Source organism: Oryctolagus cuniculus, chromosome 14 (assembly GCF_964237555.1).
Source record: "Oryctolagus cuniculus chromosome 14, mOryCun1.1, whole genome shotgun sequence".
Taxonomy (NCBI): domain Eukaryota; kingdom Metazoa; phylum Chordata; class Mammalia; order Lagomorpha; family Leporidae; genus Oryctolagus; species Oryctolagus cuniculus.
The window spans coordinates 62,828,323-62,848,468 of record NC_091445.1 but is presented as its reverse complement, the minus strand read 5'-3'; the positions used below and the strand labels follow the sequence as shown (position 1 = coordinate 62,848,468).

At 44.9% G+C, this 20,146-nt stretch overlaps 1 protein-coding gene across 1 annotated transcript in view; it reads right to left on the bottom strand.

Annotated features, from left to right (window-relative positions):
• Window positions 1–14,538, bottom strand: part of WDR70 (WD repeat domain 70) — a 313,385-nt gene extending 298,847 nt beyond the window's left edge. The window contains exons 1-3 of the mRNA XM_002713983.5: window positions 14,402–14,538; window positions 14,243–14,308; window positions 8,403–8,486 (exon numbers count right to left, since the gene is read on the bottom strand). Of these exons, the coding sequence (XP_002714029.2) occupies window positions 8,403–8,486; window positions 14,243–14,308; window positions 14,402–14,426 (175 nt within the window). The 5' untranslated portion in view covers window positions 14,427–14,538. The remainder of the gene's footprint in view (window positions 1–8,402; window positions 8,487–14,242; window positions 14,309–14,401) is intronic.
• Between the last annotated feature and the right edge of the window lie 5,608 nt (window positions 14,539–20,146).

Here is a 20,146-nt window from a genome sequence, read left to right as displayed (position 1 = left end):
TGATTTAACTACCATCCCAAATGTCAGCCCCAAAAGCTTTCTGCTAATGTACAACCTGGAAGGAGGTAGGTGATGAATCAAGCACTTGAGTCCCTGCCACCCATGCAGGAGATCCATGCTTCTGGATTCATTGCTTCAGCCTGGCCTGGTACCAGCTATCTGAAGAGTGAACTATATATGGAAGATCTTTCTCTATCTATGCCTCTCTCGCTCTTCAAAAAGTAATGAACAAAATTTTCTTTAATTTTTTAAACTCATCTAATTTCTGTAAAAAGCTCTCTTCAGGATAACTAAATCATCTTTTGAAATCATATTCAAGGCCATTGTGGCCAACTGGGGAGTGAACCAGCAGATGGAAGACCTCTCTCTCTCTGCCTCTCTTTTTCTCTATGTGTAACTCTTTCAAGTAAAATAAATAAATCTTAAAAAAAAAAGAAATCATATTCAAATCTCACCTTAAATCATTTAAAGACATATTCACCATGTAACAGGAAAGGTTCATAATCCATCCAAAGCACAGCCACATTCAAATATCCAAATGAAAGCAAAAAATTTTCCTCCCCATTTATCTCTTCATGACAATTTTTTTTTTAATTTATTTGATTGGTAGAGTTATAGACAGTGAGAGAGAGAGACAGAAAGGTTTTCCTTCCATTGGTTCACCCCTCAAATGTCTGCTATGGCCGGTACTTTTGCACCAATCCAAAGCCAGGAGCCAGGAACTTCTTCCTGGTCTCCCAAGCGGGTGCAGAGGCCCAAGCACTTGGGCCATCCTCCACTGCCCTCCCAGGCCATAGCAGAGAGCTAGAGTGGACTTGAACCCGGTGCCCATATGGGATGCCGTCACCGCAGGCGGAGGATTAACCAAGTGAGCCACGGCGCCGGCCCCTCTTCATAACAATTCTAAAAAAGGGTCTATACCACTAACAAGTCACAGACATAATTACAGGTTTTGAGAACATGAAACATTAAAAATCAATTCATATCATTGTAATTTGCAGATTACAATGCGTATTAAGATTTTACAGCACTTCATCCTTTTTAGAGTACTGAGCAATCAAAACAGTTCACATCCACAAAGAGACAATTAAACTAGTTATTCAAAAAGTCTAGGACTGATGTTGGGGTGCACTAGGTTGAGCCATTGCTTAGGTTGCCTGCATCCCGTATCAGAGTGCCTGGGAGTGATTCCCAGTTATTCCACTTCTGATTCAGTTTTCTGCTAATCTACACAGGAGGAGCAGATGATGACACAAATACTTGGTTTCCTGCCCACCATATAGGGGAGACCCAGATAGAGTTCCTGGTATAGTACAGACTGTTGTGGGCACTTGGGGAGTGAACCAGCAGGACGTAGCTAGCTCACTCTCTCTGCCTCTGTCAGTCTTTCAAATAAATAAGCCTTTATAAAAACAAATAAAAGGGGCAGGCATCTGGCGTAACGATTAAGATATCACTTGGGATGCCTGTATCTGCTATCATACGGAACACCTGGGCTTGAGTTCTGGGTCCACTTCCAATTCCAACTTCCTGATAATGTATATCTGGAAGGCAGCAAATGATGGCTCAAGAACTTAGGTCTCTGCCACCCACATGGGAAACCCAAACTGAGTTCCTAGCTCCCAGCTTTGACCTGGCCCACCCCAGTTGTTGTATTTGTGGAGTAAACCAGCAGTTCAAAGATCTTTTTCAGGGCTGGCACTGTGGTGCAGCAGATAAAGCTACCACCTGCAGTGCTGGCATTCCATATGGGTGCCAGTTCGAGTCCCAGCTGCTCCTCTTCCAGTCTAGCTCTCTGCTATGGCCTGGGAAAGCAGTGGAAGATGAAGATGGCCCAAATCCTTGGGCCCCTGCACCCACGTGGGAAAAGCAGAAGCAGCCCCTAGCTCCTGGTCTTTGGCTTCATTATCAGCACAGCTCCAGCCATTGTGGCCATCTGGGGAGTGACCTAGCGGACGGAAGACCTCTCTCTGTCTCTGCCTCTCCTCTCTCTGTGTAACTCATTCTAATAAATAAATAAATCTTTAAAAAAAAAAAAAAAAAGATCTCTTTCAAATATCTTTTTCAAAAAGTTTTCAGTCTTAATTTCCTCTATCATGGTATGAATGCCCAAGGAAAAACTCTAAGATTAATATAATGCCTGTACTAGTTAAGACACCTGTGTCCCACATTAGAGTACCTGAGTTCAGTTCCCAGCTCTGGCTTCTTGCTAATGCAGACACTACAAAGAAGCAGTGATGGTTCAATTAATTCAGTTCCTGCCACCCATGTGGGAGACCTGGAGTCTTCAGCACTAGCTGAGCTCCAGCCATTGCAGGTATTTGGGGAGTGAACCAGCAGATGGGAGTGCTTTTGCTCTCTACCTCTCAAAATAAATAAAAATTGGCCAGCACTGTGGCTCAACGGCTAATCCTCCGCCTGAGGCGCCGGTACCCCGGGTTCTAGTCCCGGTTGCTCCTCTTCCTGTCCAGCTCTCTGCTGTGGCCCAGGAGGGCAGTGGAGGATGGCCCAAGTGCTTGGGTCCCTGTACCTGCATGGGAGACCAGGATGAAGTACCCAGCTCCTGGCTTCAGATCAGCATAGCACTGGCTGTAGTGGCCATTAGGGGAGTGAACCAACGGAAGGAAGACCTTTCTCTCTGTCGCTCTCTCACTGTCTTTAACTCTCTTTCTGTCTCTCTCTCTCTCTCACTGTCTAACTCTGCCTGGCAAAAAAATAAAAAATAAAAAAATTAAAGTAGTATTAATAATGCCCATATAATTCTTAAGCTTTTAAAGTAAGTCAAATCTAACATCTACTTTTTTTTTTTTTTTTTTAATTTTTTTTGACAGGCAGAGTGGACAGTGAGAGAGAGACAGAGAGAAAGGTCTTCCTTTGCCGTTGGTTCACCCTCCAATGGCTGCCGCAGCTGGCGCGCTGCAGCCAGCGCACCGCGCTGACCCGAAGCCAGGAGCCAGGTGCTTATTCTGGTCTCCCATGGGGTGCAGGGCCCAAGCACTTCAGCCATCCTCCACTGCACTCCCAGGCCACAGTAGAGAGCTGGCCTGGAAGAGGGGCAACTAGGACAGAATCCGGCGCCCCGACCAGGACTAGAACCTGGTGTGCTGGCGCCGCAGGCGGAGGATTAGCCTATTGAGCCGCAGCGCCAGCACATCTACTTTTAATACCACAGTCTGAAGTAATTTGATTGCCAAGTTTAGAAGAACACATACACCAAAATCTCTTAACAATGAATAATTTCCCATACTGTTTGAATACTACTATACAACTATAAATTATCTAAACAGTATTTTCTATTTACAAGATAACTAGATCTTTCAAACAGATGTTCAATTAGATACCTGTTTTTGAGTAGAAACAGCAGTCTAAATCCAAAGATGTAATAGGAAATCAATAAAGTTCAATACATTTAACTTGGTCACAAACATCAAAGGGAAACATAGACTTGAGACAACTTTTAAAAATTTAGAAATCTAGTAATTCCAAATTCCTCTTATGTGGAATATACACAGGCTTTGCTTAAAAAATTTATCAAAATTTAAATATTTACAGGCCAGCGCCGCGGCTCACTAGGCTAATCCTCCACCTTGCGGCGCCGGCACACCGGGTTCTAGTCCCGGTTGGGGCGCCGGATTCTGTCCCGGTTGCCCCTCTTCCAGGCCAGCTCTCTGCTGTGGCCAAGGAGTGCAGTGGAGGATGGCCCAAGTGCTTGGGCCCTGCACCCCATGGGAGACCAGGAGAAGCACCTGGCTCCTGCCTTCGGATAGGCGCGGTGCGCCGGCCGTGGCGGCCATTGGAGGGTGAACCAATGGCAAAGGAAGACCTTTCTCTCTGTCTCTCTCTCTCACTGTCCACTCTGCCTGTTAAAAAAAAAAAAAAAAATTTAAATATTTACAAATTATTTTACTGTTTACAAGATAGTATGCCCAATATTTTAATCCCTTTAAGAATCTTCTAAGGCTGACCCTATCATATATAGCTAACAGGGAAATTAAGGATCAAAAATTTGAAAAATCCATCCAGTGCTATTCATCTAGCAGAATGTAGGGCTCAACCTTAAATCTAAATCCTCCAACTCCAATCCCCAAACTCTTTCCAATGAATTGTGGCATTTTGAAAATTCTACAAAGAACATTAAACAAAGAAATAGGATTCTACTTTTAAAGTAGCATACCAGTTCTAAATTCAACTCAACCTCCTCAAATATATATCAAAAACATATCTTACAAGGCATGGTACCAGAGACTAAACCTTTTATTTAGGGTCAGCGTTGTGGTGTTCTGGGTTATATCACTGCCTGCAATGCCAGATCCCATGAACACCAGTTTGAGTCCCAGCTGCTCCACTTCAGATTCAGCTTCCTCATAATGTGCCTGAGAAGGTAGCAGAAGATGGCCCAAGTACTTGGCCTGCCACCCACGTGGGAGACCAAGATGGAAGTCCTGACGCATGGCTTCAGTCTGGCCCAGCCCTGACCACTGCAGTCATTTGGGAAATGAACCAGAGGATGAAGATCTCTTTCTCTCTGTCTCTCTCTCCCTCTCTCTGCACCTTTCAAACAAATTTAAGATTTATTTTTTATTTCTTTGAAAGGCAGAATTACAGAGAAGGTGAGGCAGGTATCTTCTAACCTCTGGTTCACTCCCCAAATGGCTGCAACATTTGGGGCTAGGCCAGGCTGAAGTCAGGAGCCTGGAGCTTCCTCCTAGTCTCCCACATGGTGCAGGGGTGCAAGTATCTGGGCCATCCTCTGCCACTTTCCCAGGCATATTAGCAAGGAGCTGGATCGGAAGTGCAGCAGCTTGGTCTTGAACCAGTGTCATGTGGGAAGCTGGCATCACAGGCAGCAGCTTTAATCACTATGCCACAACACCGGCCCCTAAATTAAATCTTTCAGAAAAAAATTGATTAAACTGGGGGTCAGCATTCTGGCACAGTGAGTTAAGCTGACAGCTGCAATGCTGGCATCCCAGCTGCTCTACTTCCCATCCAGCTCCCTGTTAATTGTGCCTGGGAAAGCAGAGGAAGATGATCCAAGTGCTTGGGTCTCTGCCATTCATATGGAAGACCCAGACAGAGTTCCAGACTCCTGGTTTTTCCTGGTCCAGACCCTGCTGTTACAGCCATCTGGGGAGTAAATCAGCAGATAAAAGATCTCTCTCTCTCCTTCTAACTCTGCCTTTCAAAAAAAAAAAAAAACAAACAAACAAAACACTAAATGAGACAACCACTGCTCAACATTTTATGACATTCTTAAAGACATAAATACAAGACATTTACACTTCATATAAGCATTCAATAAAATTTTTATAAATTTATAAGTATACCACAAGTAGCATGTCTTTGTATCTTGTTTAAGGACATTAAAATTGTTTGGTTTATGTGGATTTAATAATAGTATCATGGATTATATTTGTTCTTTGTCTCCATTTCCTGTCAGAGATCCTAAAACCCTTAGAATTTCCAGAGTGACAGGAATTATCTTTTGTTACTCACTAGGAGCCCCTTTTAATCATGCTTGAGTTTAAGCTACTGAGGGAACTTAGGGCATGGCCCTCTAAGACAGCCTCAGGATGGGACTACTCACCAGCAAGACGAAGTAATTAGGTGAGTGGATCTTTCAGCCCACCCCATCACACTTTGGAAATGAGGGTAGCTAGAAATTAAGCTCCATTAAAAACTCTTAAACTGCTATTTGATGAGTTTTAGGATCAATGAACATGGTGAAGATGTGAGGTGTTGGTACTGAGAGAGAGAAGGAAGCTCCACATGCCATCCCCCCTCCCGCCCCAGCCCCATACATTGCCAAATGTATTACTTCACCTGGGTGCTCATCTGTATCCTCTGTAATACCCTTTATCATAAACCAGTAAGCATAAGCAAAGAATTTCCCTGAGTTCTGTGAGCTTCCTAGCAAATTATCCAATCAAGGAGAACCATGGGAATACCAATGTACAGTCAATCCATCAGAACACATCACAATACAGTATCTGTGATTAGCATCTAAAGCAGAGGCAGTTTTTTGGCAGTCTTCAAGTAAATAGTGTCAGAATCTAACTGAGTGAGTACACACTCAGCTGGTGTCTACTGCAAAACTGATGGTTGAGGAAAAACTCAGATACACGTAGTGTTACGAGTGAAGGAAAAACTCTGATACACCAAGGTCAGAAGTAAAGTATGTGAGTAGAAAAAAGAGTTTGGCTTTTCCTATTTCTTATAGGTATTATGGTTAATTTTTTTAGGAGAATCCTCATTATTCTAAGAAACATACTAAGGGGCCGGCACTGTGGTGCAGCGGGTTAAAGCCCTGGCCTGAAGCACCAGCATCCCATATGGGTGCCAGTTCGAGTCCCGGCTGTTCCACTTACAATCCAGCTCTCTGCTATGGCCTGGGAAAGCAGTGGAAGATGGCCCAAGTCCTCGGACCACTGCACCATATGGGAGACCAGGAGGGAGCTCCTGGCTTCTGGCTTTGGACTGGCACAGCTCTGGCCATTGCAGCCGACTGGAGAGTGAATCAGCGGATGGAAGACCCCCCTCTGTCTGTCTCTCTCTGCATCTCTTCTCTCTGTGTAATTCTTTCAAATAAATAAATAAATCTTTAAGAAAAAAAAAAAGAAAGAAAGAAAGAAACATACTAAAAGGAATGCGTTGTGCTGAAGGGGTTAAGCCACTGCTTATGATACCAGCTAGCATCCCATTTTGGAGTCCAGGCTACCCTGCTTCCATTCCAGCTTCCTGCTAGTGTGCCTGGGAATGCAGCAGATAATGTTCCAAGTACTTGAGTCCCTGCCATCTAACTAGGAGACCTGGATGGAGCTCCTGGCTTTGGCCTGGTCCAGCCCTAGCTATTGCAGGCATTTGGGGAATGAACCAGCAGATAGTTATCTCTGAGATGTCTCACCCTCTCTCACCTTATATTTCAAACAAACTGTCACCTTATATTTCTGTCACCTTATATTTCAAACAAACAAATAAATATTTTTTAAAAAAGAACACACCAGAGCTAAAACTGTGTACAGTGGGTTAAAGCCCTGGCCTGCAGTGCCAGCATATCATACAGCCTCCAGTTCAAGTTCTGGCTGCTCCACTTTCAACCCAGCTCCCTGCTAGTGTGCCTGGGAAAGCAGCAGAGGATGGCCCAAGTACTTGGGCCCCTGCACCCACATGGGAGACCCAGAGGAAGCTCCTGGCTCTTGGCTTCAGATCGACTCAGCTCCAGCTGTCATGGCCATTTGGGGAGTGAACCATTGGAAGACCGGAAGACCCCTCTCTTGTCTCTACCTCTCTCTGTAACTCTTCCAAATAAATAAAATAAATCTTAAATTAAAAAAAAGGACACCAAAATATTTATGGATGAAATGACATATCCAGGATTTGCTTGAAAATTCTCTAACACTGGGAGAGTCGATGGAAATAACACTTGTGTTGAATTGTTATAGTGGATGAATATGAATGAGAGGTACATAGTATAGTTCATGACTATACTTTGGTGTTTAAAATTTCACATAATTACAAAAGTCTTTTTAAAAAAAACAGTGTCTGCAGATAGCTGTCAAGAATTCTTAACACTAAAAAATAATTTTCTTACAAAGATCAAAATTATTTCATGTCAAGCTCAGTGCCCAAACACTAGATATTGCTGCTATACAATTTACAATTTTAAAACCAAAAGTGGCAAGTACCATAATAATAATAATAATAATTTAAATAACAGTTTTTCCAAGAATGCTGTCAGTCTGATTCCTAGCCCTTTCTGCTCTATCGGGTTATACCTACTCCTTTTCTAACGTAAAAATGATCTGAATCAGAGCCATGGAAAGCAAGAGTTCAGTCTCTTTGAACGACCCTGAGGCAGTACCTAGAATTGGCAACCATCTGCTACACAGGGCAGTCTGGAAAGTAAAGCCTTCATTATGTGTCTGATACAACTCATTAAAGCAGGGATTCAACAGCAGCAGCCACAGTCACTGTATGTCCCAATTTTCTATACTGTCTGGGTCAACATTCAGTGGTGTATACAGCTCTGAGAGCCACCGCTGGCCCAGCCTTCCAAATACTGGTTCCGCTGTAAGCAGGAAAGAAAAAAATGAAACGAGAGTCAGATAGAGGCGGAGGGAGAGGCAATAAACTGCTATTCTGATTCCAACAAATTGAGAATCCTTGTTTGTTCACAGAATACACTTTATAGAATTTCAGTAATCAGATCTCTGATTATACTTTGTTGCAAACTATGTTTAAAAAAAGAAAAATTCCTTCAGATTCTGCTTCCAAAGGAACCAGCACATACAGTATTTTAACAATTTTGAAACATTTTTACTGTCTTTTTTTTACTGTCAACTGACTTATATAAACTATATACAGTATTTACACTAATAAAAGGGCAAATATGTTTTTCTTACCCAGTGTTTTCCGACTTCTTTCCACCGCTGTTCTTCGAGTTTGCTCAAACATCGCTTCCAAGTCAAATGTGCGGGCTTTTTTCCCTAAAAACAGGAGGAAGTGGCAGACAGTGATTGTCTTGCAATAAGCTGGCCAAATTTTACATACTCAATACTTACTGACTTATCAATAACCACTTTATCTAATTTATAGCAAGTTGCAAGATAACCATAAGATATCAAAGAAAAGCTGAGATCACAGAGAATGGTTAATGAAATGTCATCACTAAGTGCCGTTAACCAGCCGACTTCCCCGCCCTACTCTAATTTATTGAAATCCATAGCCCTCTAAACAACATTGGTGTGGTAGGAAGAAAGAAGAATGTCCATACCTTAACCCTTAAAACTTGTGAAATGTCAGAGTACATGGTAAAAGGGACTCTGCAGGTATAATTAAGCTTTTAGACAATGGCAGAAGATACCCAAAGCATGAGAAGGACTGGGGGCTCTATAGTTGGCTTGAGGATGAAAAGAGGACCATGAAGAGCAAGGCAGATACCTTAAGGAGCTAACACACGGTCTGACAACCAGGAAAGAGACCACAGCCCTGCTACAAGGAACTAATCAGCATGCAATGATTCTCCCACACACACAGACACACGGCCTCCAGGTAAGAGCCTAGGACTGCTGACACCTTGATTTCAGCCGTCACCTGAAGCAGATAAATCAACACAGCTCACCTAGACTTAACGATCTCTTATAGAATTCTGGTAACAAATCTTTTATGTTTTTCAGCTGCTAAATTTGTGATACTTTACTTCAGCATCAACAAAGAAAACAAAATGATAATAAAATCTTTACAACATTATCTTAATCATAATGAACCAAATACTGAATGTACAAATTAAAGCAACAGAACCAGGCCTGGAGGTGGGCATCTGGAACAGTGGTTAGGACATCTCTGGGTTACCTGCATCCCATATCAGAGTGTCAGGCTCAGGTACCAGCTCCTCTGCTTCCTATGCTAAGTCTTGCTAATGTGCACCCTGGGAGGCAGCAGATGATGGCTTACATGGTTGGGCCCTTGCCACCCACATGAGAGATCCAGACTGAATTCCAGGCTGGCTGTTGCAAGCATCTGGGGAGTGAAACAGTAGATGGAAGATCTCTCTCCATCTGTCTCTGTCTCTCTACCTCTCAAATGAAAGAAAATAAACTTGAAAAGCAAAGAAGTATGCTTGATACCCAATACCTTTTTCAAAACTCTTAAAACATTTCCCTAATTGGCATAAATATATACACCATGCCTTTCTGACTCTTGAACAGAGGAATGAGGTACTGGAATGAAGGATTTAAAAACATACCAAGTTACATCTGAGCACAGCCAAGGCCAAGAGGTATAAATTCTCAAAAGGCCTCAAACATGCAAATGCAATGTTTATGATCAATAGAGTTAATACACAATGCTCAAAACAAGACACCAAGACCTTGAGAAAAGGTTCAGGAAATGTAGGAAGAATCATGTTTGAATGAATAGCACTTACAACTTCCAAATACAAAGTAGAAAGAGAAAACATTTTTCAAGTACTGCATTAGCAAAATTTTCACTGGTTTTTCATCTTTTCAAATATCTACCCTGGAGCTGGCACTGCCATGGGTAAAGCCGCCACCTGCAATGCCAACATCTTTCACATACACTGGTGCAAGACCTGGGTGCTCTATTTCAAATCCCGCTCCCTGTGAACAGCCTGGGTAAGTGTAGAAGGTAGTCCCAGTGCCTGGGCCCCTGCACCCACAAGGAAGACCAAGAAGCAGCTCCTGGCTCCAGCCTGACCCAGCTCTGGCTTTTGCAGCCATTTGAGAAGTGAACCTGCAGAGGGAACATCAATCTCTGTCTCCTCTCTTCCCTTTTAACCCTGCCTTTCAATAAGTAAATAATCTTAACAAAGATAATATAAAATATCTAATCTATGTTGGTAGAGATATGGTAAAAATGCTACTCTTATATACTACTGATTTTAGAATCAATTGAAACATGTCAATCACTAATGGTAATGAGTATCAAGAAGCTTTAAGGGGCCAGCGCCATGGCTCACTTGGTTAATCCTCACCTTTGGGGCCAGCATCCCATATGGGCGCCAGATTCTAGTCCTGGTTGTTCCTCTTCCAGTCCAGCTCTCTGCTATGGCCCAGGAGGGCAGTGGAGGATAGCCCAAGTGCTGGGGCCCTGCACCCACATGGGAGACCAAGAAGTAGCACCTAGCTCCTGGCTTCGGATCAGTGCAGTGCCAGCTGTGGCGGCCACTTGGGGGGTGAACCAACGGAAGGAAGAACTTTCTGTCTGTCTCTCTTTCTCTGTCTATAACTCTACCTGTCAAATAAAATATATATATATATATACACACACACACTCAGAGGCCGGCACCACAGCTCACTAGGCTAATGCTCCGCCTGCGGTGCCGGCACACCGGGTTCTAGTCCCGGTCGGGGCGCCAGATTCTGTCCTGGTTGCCCCTCTTCCAGGCCAGCTCTCTGCTGTGGCCTGGGAGTGCAGTGGAGGATGGCCCAAGTGCTTGGGCCCTGCACCCGCATGGGAGACCAGGAGAAGCACCTGGCTCCTGGCTTCGGATCAGCGCGGTGCGCCGGCTGCAGAGCGCAGGCCTCGGCGGCCATTGGAGGGTGAACCAACGGCAAAGGAAGACCTTTCTCTCTGTCTCTCTCTCTCACTGTCCACTCTGCCTGTCAGGAAAAAAAAAAAAAAAAAAAAAAGACTTATATACATACTCAGAGCCGGCACTGTGGCATAGCAGGTAAAGCCACTGCCTACAGTGCCAGCATTCCATATGGTCACCAGTTCAGGTCCTGGCTGCTCCACTTCTGATTCAACTCTCTACTATGGGAAATCAGTAAAGGATGGCCCAAGTCCTTGGGCCTCTGCACCCACGTGGGAGACCCAGAAGAAGCTCCTGGATCTTGGCTGTGGATCGGCACAACTCCAGCCATTGTGGCCAACTGAGGAGTGAACCAGCAGATGAAAGACCTCTCTTTCTCTGCAACTCTGCCTTTCAAATAAATAAGTCTTTAAAAAAAATAAAATATACACACCCAACTTTTTAGTTACTTTTTAATGTTTATATCTAAATAAAATTGTCTTTCTTTTAGAAATCTACTCTGGAAATACACAGAAAAATCTTTGTGTAGAAATAAAACCTATTCAGGGGAGAACATCTAGCCTAGCAGTCAAGACTCCACCTCTGGCTCAAGTGCCTGGATTCCTGCTGCCCTCATGGGAGACCTGGAGTGAGTTCCCAGGTTCTAGCTTCAGCTCTGACCCAGGCCCAGCTGTTGGAAACCAATGGATGAAAGCATTACTGTTAAAAGTTAAAATAAGAAGATATTTAGGGAGAAACTAAAAATATTACAAGGGGTCGGCACTGTGGCACAGCAGGTAAAGCCGCCGCCTGCAGTGCGGGCATTCCAAATGGGCACCAGTTCAAGTCTTGGCTGCTCCACTTCTGATCCAACTCTCTGCTATGGCCTGGGAAAGCAGTGGAGGATGGCCCAAGACCATGGATCCCTGCACTCGTGTGGGAGACCCGGAAGAAGCTCCTGGCTCCAGAATGGCACAGCTCCGGCCATTGTGGCCAACTGGGGAGTGAACCAGAGGATGGAAGACCTCTCTGGGCCAGCACCACGGCTCACTAGGTTAATTCTCCTCCTGCGGTGCCGGCACCCCGGGTTCTAGTCCCAGTTGGGGCGCTGGATCCTGTCCCGGTTGCTGCTCTTCCTGTCCAGCTCTCTGCTGTGGCCTGGGAGTACAGTGGAGGATGGCCCAGGTCCTTGGGCCCTGCACCCGCATGGGAGACCAGGAAGAAGCTCCTGGCTCCTGGCTTCGGATCAGTGCAGCGCGCCAGCCGTAACGGCCACTTGTGGGGGTGAACCAATGGAAAAAAGAAGACCTTTCTCTCTGTCTCTCTCTCTCTGACTCTGCCTGTCAAAAAATAAATCAATTAATTAATTAAATAAATAAAAGACCTCTCTCTCTCTTTCTCTGCCTCTCCTTCTCTGTAACTGACTTTAAAATAAACCTTTAAAAAATTAAAATAAAAATATTACAAATTATGATGACTCTATTAGTCTACAATTCCACTTTTAGAAAACTTCTAAAAATATAGGGAGGGCCTGCGCTGTAGCAGAGCAAGTAAACCCACCGCCTGCAGTGCTAGCATCCCATATGAGCGCCAGAGTCCGGCTGCTCCACTTCCAATCCAAATCTCTGTAGCCTGCGAAAGCAGTAGAAGGCCCACATCCCTTAGCCCCTAAACCCACAAGGGAGACTCAGGGGAAGCTCCTGGCTTCAGATCAACCCAGCTCCAGCCACTGTGGGCCTTTGGGGAGTGAACCAGCAGATGGAAGACCTCTTTCTCTCTATCTGCCGCTGCCTCTGCAACTCTGCCTTTCAAATAAATAAATAAATCTTAAAAAAAAAAAAATGCGGTAAGCCTCAAAATACTGTGCTTAGGAAATAATATAAACTTGTCCACAGTAATAGTATTAATTTTTTAAATACATAAGACTGAAAACAATTTAAAAATTTAAGATTTATTTATTCATTGAAAAGCACAGCAGCAGAGAGAGAGAGGGAAAAACGGATCTTTCATCCCCCGGTTCAATCCCCAAATGGCCACAATAGCCAGATCTGTGCCAGGCGAAAGCCAGGAGCTCTATTCTGGTCTCATACATGGGTGTTGAGGCCAAGTACTTGGGCCCTCTTCTGCTGCCTTCCCAGGCACATTAGCAGGAAGCTGGATGGGAAGCGGAGCACCGAGGCGTCAGCATCCATCACAAGCTGTGGTTTACCCTGCTGTACAACAACCACGGCCCCACAAATTAAAGTCTCCATCTGTAGGACATGAAATTGGGTCAGTTTACCTCCTTCTTTGTAATGCATTTGTGTTTCTCTAGACTTCCTACTGATAAATGTCATTTTTAAAATTAAAGGGGAAAACTTGGAAAGAACTTAAACAAAAATAAGCATTAAAATTACTCTTTTGTAGATGTAACCACCTAGAACATTAAAAAAAAAAAATGTGGCTCCAAAGTAAGCATTTAGCCTGGCAGTTAAGACATCCACCTCCTGAATCAGAATCCCTGGTTCAATGCCGGGCTCGGGATCCTGATGAGCTTCCCGCTGATGCACACTCTGGGAGACAGCGGCTGGGTCCCTGCCACCCATTTACAAGATCGACATGGGTTCCCAGTAAAGGCATTCGGGAAATGAACCAGCAAACTGTTCACACTCGATCTCTCTCGACCTCTTGCACAATACTTATGTTTACATATACTGCTGCATTGCTCAAGTCATGAACTGAATGAATGAATGAATGAATGAAATGGGAGGACACAAACTTCCATTTGATTTTTACGGAGGCTAACGTTAACATGTGACTACATCTGTATGAGGCTTTCTTCATTCCTTCATAACATGTTTCCCACTAGAATCCACAGACTGAAGTCAACACTGTGGAGGAGAAAGACTTGAATCAAAAACTACTGAACAGCCATTACAATTTCACTCAGCGACCCGTTCATTACCCAAAGAGTCTAAGGGCTACTCAGTCCTTAGCTGTCAGTCTAAAAACGCGGCGCCAGCCCTCTCCACCGGGGTCACAAAAGCAATCTTTCTGTCTCTTTAGGCTTCTCGTGTCACCTGAGCTAGTCGCAAGAGACGCATGTCAGAAGACGAATGAGGAACTGTGTCGAGAAACTACGAGGTCTACACTGCACCCAAACTAATTCCGAGCTGCCCCAGCTTAAGGTGCGAAGCAGTAATGACGGCTCCGCCCGGCGTAGTCACTCACCGAACCCCGTGAAGCCCATGGTGACGGCCAGCTGCGGGTCAGGTCCTGACGCGTCTGAGCCTGTCACTGGGGTAAAAGAGAAAGCAGGCCTCGTTAGTGCGGCGCCAGGGGCTGCCTCAGTACTGACGACACCGCCCGTGACCGTGCGACCGAACCCACCTTCGCTGGGCCCCGAGCTCTCCATGGCCGCTGAACCAGCAACAGCAGCACTCTAAATGATGCTGGGAGCTCCCAGAGAACCCGGGAGGAAGTACCGCCTCCAAGCGTCAGCGCCGCCGCCAGCGCCAAGAGCGGCATCCTCCACCGAGGGAGAGAGATGTTGGCGCAGCGCCGCCCTAGTGCGCGGGCGGGGAAGTGCTGACGGGGGTGCACCCTTCGCAATCCACCCGGGGGAAAAACCTGTTTATGTAACACCTCTTGCTTTTAAGAAACGAGATTACTGCAAAGAGAATTTCTACAGAGAAACTTATTATCTCCTTATCTTTTCTTTTTATCCTTCTCCATGGAAAACCCACAATTTTCCAGACGTTTAAAATATTTTAATTTATTCATTTACTTTTTTTTAGATTTATTTGTTTATTTGAATGTCAGATTTACACAGAGAGAGGAGAGGCAGAGAGACAGAGGTCTTCCATCCGCTGGTTCACTCCCTAGTTGGCCGAAATGGCCGGAGCTGTGTGGATCTGAAACCGGGAAGGGAGCCAGGAGCGTCTTCCGGGTCTTCCCATGTGGGTGCAGGGGCCCAAGGACTTGGTCCACCTTCCACTGCTTTCCTAGGCCATAGCAGAGAGCTGGATCGGAAGAGGAGCAGCCGGGACTAGAACCAGCACCTATATGGAATGCTGGCACTGTAAGCGGCAGCTTTACCCGCTATGCCACAGCACCCGCCCCTCATTTACTTATCTGTTTAAGCAGAGAGGGACAGAGTTCCCATCTACAGGTTCATTCTGCAAGCAGTCCAGAACTCAATCCAGGTATCCCACATGGCAGACAGGGACCCAAGTCCTTAGACATCATCTGCTGCCAACCAGGGTGCACATTAGCAAAAAGCTGGAACTGGAAGTGGTGCCAGATGCTATAATATTGGATGCTGGTGACCCAGTGGGTGTCTTAACTAATGTCCCAAATGCACATCCCAATTCTCCATTCTTTGAGTGTATTTTAAGAAAGAAATGAGTATCTACTTCATGACTGAGGATAACAAAGAAAGAAACCAAAAAGATCTGAGTAGGTAAAGCAGTTGTTAGAAAATGCTCAAAAGCTCATGTGCTTAACCCAAGAATCTCATCAACTATTAACTATGCTTGATAACAGATAGATAAATGGTTCCCAAAGCACTTAATTCACATATTTATTATACTTTCAATTCATATTGGTTGTGGTTTATTTACAGCTTGATTCTATGAATTAATGGCATATTTTTATTCTTGTATATCTGAAGTCCAGGGAAACTATATATACTCCTAACACATGTTAATGAATGGAAATATTTTCATAGTTACTAATTAACCCCACTGCTAATCTTAGCCTTCTATCCCAATTGATGCTTTCCTATACACTCTAAATGATAATGATCAAGTCTAGTATCATTTGAATTGCTCTTAGAATAAAATGAAAAATTATCAGCATAGCCTCCAAAGTATTTTTTGCCTTTCCAGATTCATCTTCTGTTATTTTCCACCTTATCAGCCTCCTTTAAGTTCTATATGCAGCCTCAGAACATGGTATCCTGAAAACTCTGACTCCACTGATTTCCATGCCCTTGGATCCACCGTACTCATTTTTCATTCTACTTGCTATTGTAAACATTTACAAATCTTTGTAGACCTTCCTCAACTAAGGTCCTTCTATCTATTGTGAAATTCAGTACTTTTCATGCATAGTATAATGTCTGGGTAGACGTCCAATAAATACATTTTTGTAAAGATTTATTTATTTTCTTTTTTAAGATTTCATTTATTGCCTGATCTGCGGCTCACTTGGCTAATCCTCTGCCTGCGGCACTGGCACCCCGAGTTCTAGTCCCGGTAGGGGCACCGGATTCTGTCCCGGTTGCCCCTCTTCCAGTCCAGCTGTCTGCTGTGGCCTGGGATGAGTCTGAGCCTGTCACTGGGGTAAGTGGAGGATGGCCCAGGTCTGTGGGCCCTGCACCCACATGGGAGACCAGAAGGAAGCATCTGGCTACTGCCTTCTGATCGACACAGTGTGCTGGCCGTAGTGGCCATTTTGGGGGGTGAACCAATGGAAGGAAGGCCTTTTCTCTCTCTCTCTCTCTCTCTCTCTCTCTCTCTCTCTCACTGTCTAACTCTGCCTGTCAAAATAAATAAATAAATAATTTTTTTAAAAAGATTTCATTTATTTATTGGAGAGACAGGGTCACAGACAGAAAGGGACAGAGAGAAAGGTCCTCCATCCACTGGTTCACTCCCCCAAAAAGTCTCAACGGCTGGAGCTGAGCCGATCCGAAGCCAGGCTCCAAGAGCTTCTTCTGGCTCCCCTACATGGATGCAGGGGCCCAAGCACTTGTGCCATCTTGCACTGCTTTCCCAGATAAGCAGAGAGTTGGATCAGAAGAGGAGCCACAGGGACACAAACCAGCACCATAAGAGATACTGGCACAGCAGGCAGGGACTTAGCTCACTATGCCACAGCATTGCATTGGCCCCTATGTAATTTTTTTTTTGACAGGCAGAGTGGACAGTGAGAGAGAGAGAGAGACAGAGAGAAAGGTCTTCCTTTGCCATTGGTTCACCCTCCAATGGCCGCCACGGCCAGAGCGCCGCGCTGATCCGATGGAAGGAGCCAAGTGCTTCTCCTGGTCTCCCATGGGGTGCAGGGCCCAAGCACTTGGGCCATCCTCCACTGCACTCACGGGCCACAGCAGAGAGCTGGCCTGGAAGAGGGGCAACCGGGACAGAATCCAGCGCCCCAACCTGGACTAGAACCTGGTGTGCCGGCACCGCAAGGCGGAGGATTAGCCTAGTGAGCCGCAGCGCCAGCCTCCTATGTACTTTCAAAGTCAGAGTTACAAAGGGAGAAAGATCTTACATCCACTCTCCGATGGCTGCAATGGCCAGTGCTAGGCTAGGTCTAAACCAGAAGGTGCCAGGAACTTCATCTGGGTCTTCCAAGTGGGTGGCAGGGGCTCATACATTTGGACCATCTTCTGCTGCTTTTCCCAGGCAGGGAGCTGGATCAGAAGTAGAGCAGCTAGGACTCGAACTGGCACCCATATGGGAAGTCAGTGCTGTAGACAATGGTCTTACCCATTATACCGCAATGCCAGCCCCTCAATAAATATTTGTTAAATTAGTGAATGAATAAAAGAAAGTAGTCTTAAAGGCAAAAGCTAGTCCTTTTTCATATAGGATGTTATAAAATTTGAGGTACTAGGGGCTTGTAATGTGGTGTAGCAGGTAAAGCAACCACCTGCAATGCCGGAAGAAGTTCCTGGCTCCTAGCTTTGGATCTGCGCAGTAGAGCCATTGCAGCCATCTGGGGAGTGAACCAGCAGATGGAAGATCTCTCTCTCCCCCACCCCCTCCTCTGCCTCTGCCTCTCTGTAACTCTGCCTTTCAAATACATAAATAAATCTTTTTTTTTTTAACAGGCAGAGTGGACAGTGAGAGAGAGAGAGACAGAGAGAAAGGTCTTCCTTTGCCGTTGGTTCACCCTCCAATGGCCCCACGGCCGGCGCGCTGCAGCCGGCGCACCACGCTGATCCGAAGGCAGGAGCCAGGTGCTTCTCCTGGTCTCCCATGGGGTGCAGGGTCCAAGCACTTGAGCCATCCTCCACTGCACTCCCGGGCCACAGCAGAGAGCTGGCCTGGAAGAGGGGCAACCAGGACAGAATCCGGTGCCCCGACCGGGACTAGAGCCCGGTGTGCCGGCACCGCTAGGTGGAGGATTAGCCTATTGAGCCGCGGCGCCGGCCCATAAATAAATTTTTTAAAAATTTTGAGATAATAAAGTTTGGTTTCATCTCAAGAGATTACTGAAACACAAAATACTGAATATAAATACAAAACTTGAACTTCAATAAGTCTAATTCATTGTGACTTTAACAGATTAAATTATTAATGCCACTCTTTCCTGAGGAAAGCACGCACTTACATACTGGACTAGAACTTTAAGAATATAGTTCACTATGTGACCCATATCTTCCCCAAGCTTATTGAATAATTATTTCAACTCCTCAATAATCGAGGACTGGGGCCAGACATTATGGCGTAGTTGGTAAGCTGCCACTTAGGATGCCTACATCCGGTATCAGAGTGCCGATTCAAGTTCCAGCTGCTCTGCTTCTAGTCCAGCTCCCAGTTAATGCCCGTGGGAAGCAGTTTCCTTCTACCTACAAGGAAGACTTAGATGGAGTTCTAGGCTCCTGGCCTTGGCCTAGCCCAGCCCAGAGGTTGTAGACATTTAGGGATTGAACCAGAAGATGAAACGTCTCTCTCTCTCTCTCTCTCTCTCTCTCTCTCTCTCTCTCTCTTTTTCTCTTTCTCTCACTGCATCTCAAATAAAATAAATAAAAATATTCAAGGACTTGTGGGCAAAAGTTTGAGATGATGTCCTAAACTTTAAACTTCAAAGGGCTGAGAAAAACAAAGTGGAAGATAAATATGATCAACCAGTGGGAACAGATACTCATGATCATTTAAAAAAAATGACAAATTGTATTTCTGATAGAGAATGAAGGCAATAACTACAGTACTGACAACCTCTGTGGTAGACCAAATCTTTTCTGCTTGTTTTTGTATGACACATCTTCATAATCAAAATTAGTAAGAATAAAGAGAAACTTTGATTTTCTTGGAGCAAAGTGAATTTATTTATTAATTGAATATTCAAGAGGCATAATGTTAAGTAAACTGCTTCAAGAACCATAGTATGTGGGTTTTGATAATGTAACCTTGGGTGAGTTACTTAGTCTCTCTGGGCTTTAACTTTTTAATTGTTAAGTGAATAATTTTTTTTTATTTGACAGGTAGAGTTTTAGACAGTGAGAGAGAGAGAGAGAGAGAGAGACAGACAGACAGAGAGAAAAGTCTTCCTTCTGTTGGTTCACCCCCCAAATGGCCACTACGGCTGGTGCAGTGCTGCACCGATCTGAAACCAGGAGCCAGGTGCTTCTTCCTGGTCTCCCATGTGGGTGCAGGGGCCATCCTCCGTTGCCCTCCCAGGCCACAGCAGAGAGCTGGACTGGAAGAGAGCAACCGGGACTAGAAATGGCGCCCATATGGGATGCTGGCACCACAAGTGGAGGATTAACCTAGTGAGCCATGGCACCAGCCCAAGTGAATAATTTTTAATAGAAGCTACACATCATAGGTTTTTCTGCTGACTGAATGAATTAATCATGATAAATCAACCAGAATAATGGCTGGCATATATTGCACACCCAATGAGTGCTGGCCATTGTCAAGTGCCAGATGCTAATGAGATTGGTAGAGACACAGAACAGAGTCCCTGATCTTGCCGAATTTCTGTATTAATGAAGAGGGTTATTTCTCATTGCACCTACCCATGGGAGCTAGATAGTGAAACGAGAAACACTGCAGTGACGCTCACATTGTTGCCTGCAGACTCCCTGGATGCTGATCAGATCAAAGCTAGCTTCACATGATACCAAGACACAATTTACCTTTTCACTCTACTGACACTTGCACTGATGATGCAAAAGCAACAGTGGTGTTAAAAGATAACCTGTGGGTCAAGAAAATTTCAGACTTTATTGGAACAAACAGTGACTCATGAAATGGGCTGCCCCAGACACTCAGGGCTCCACCAAAGGGGCACAAGGAAAAGAATTTCCAAGAGTGAACCAAAGAAAATAGTTAATTGGCTAAGCGCTAACATTAGCTTTATTTGGGTCATTTCAAAGGAAAGTCCTTAGAGATCTGG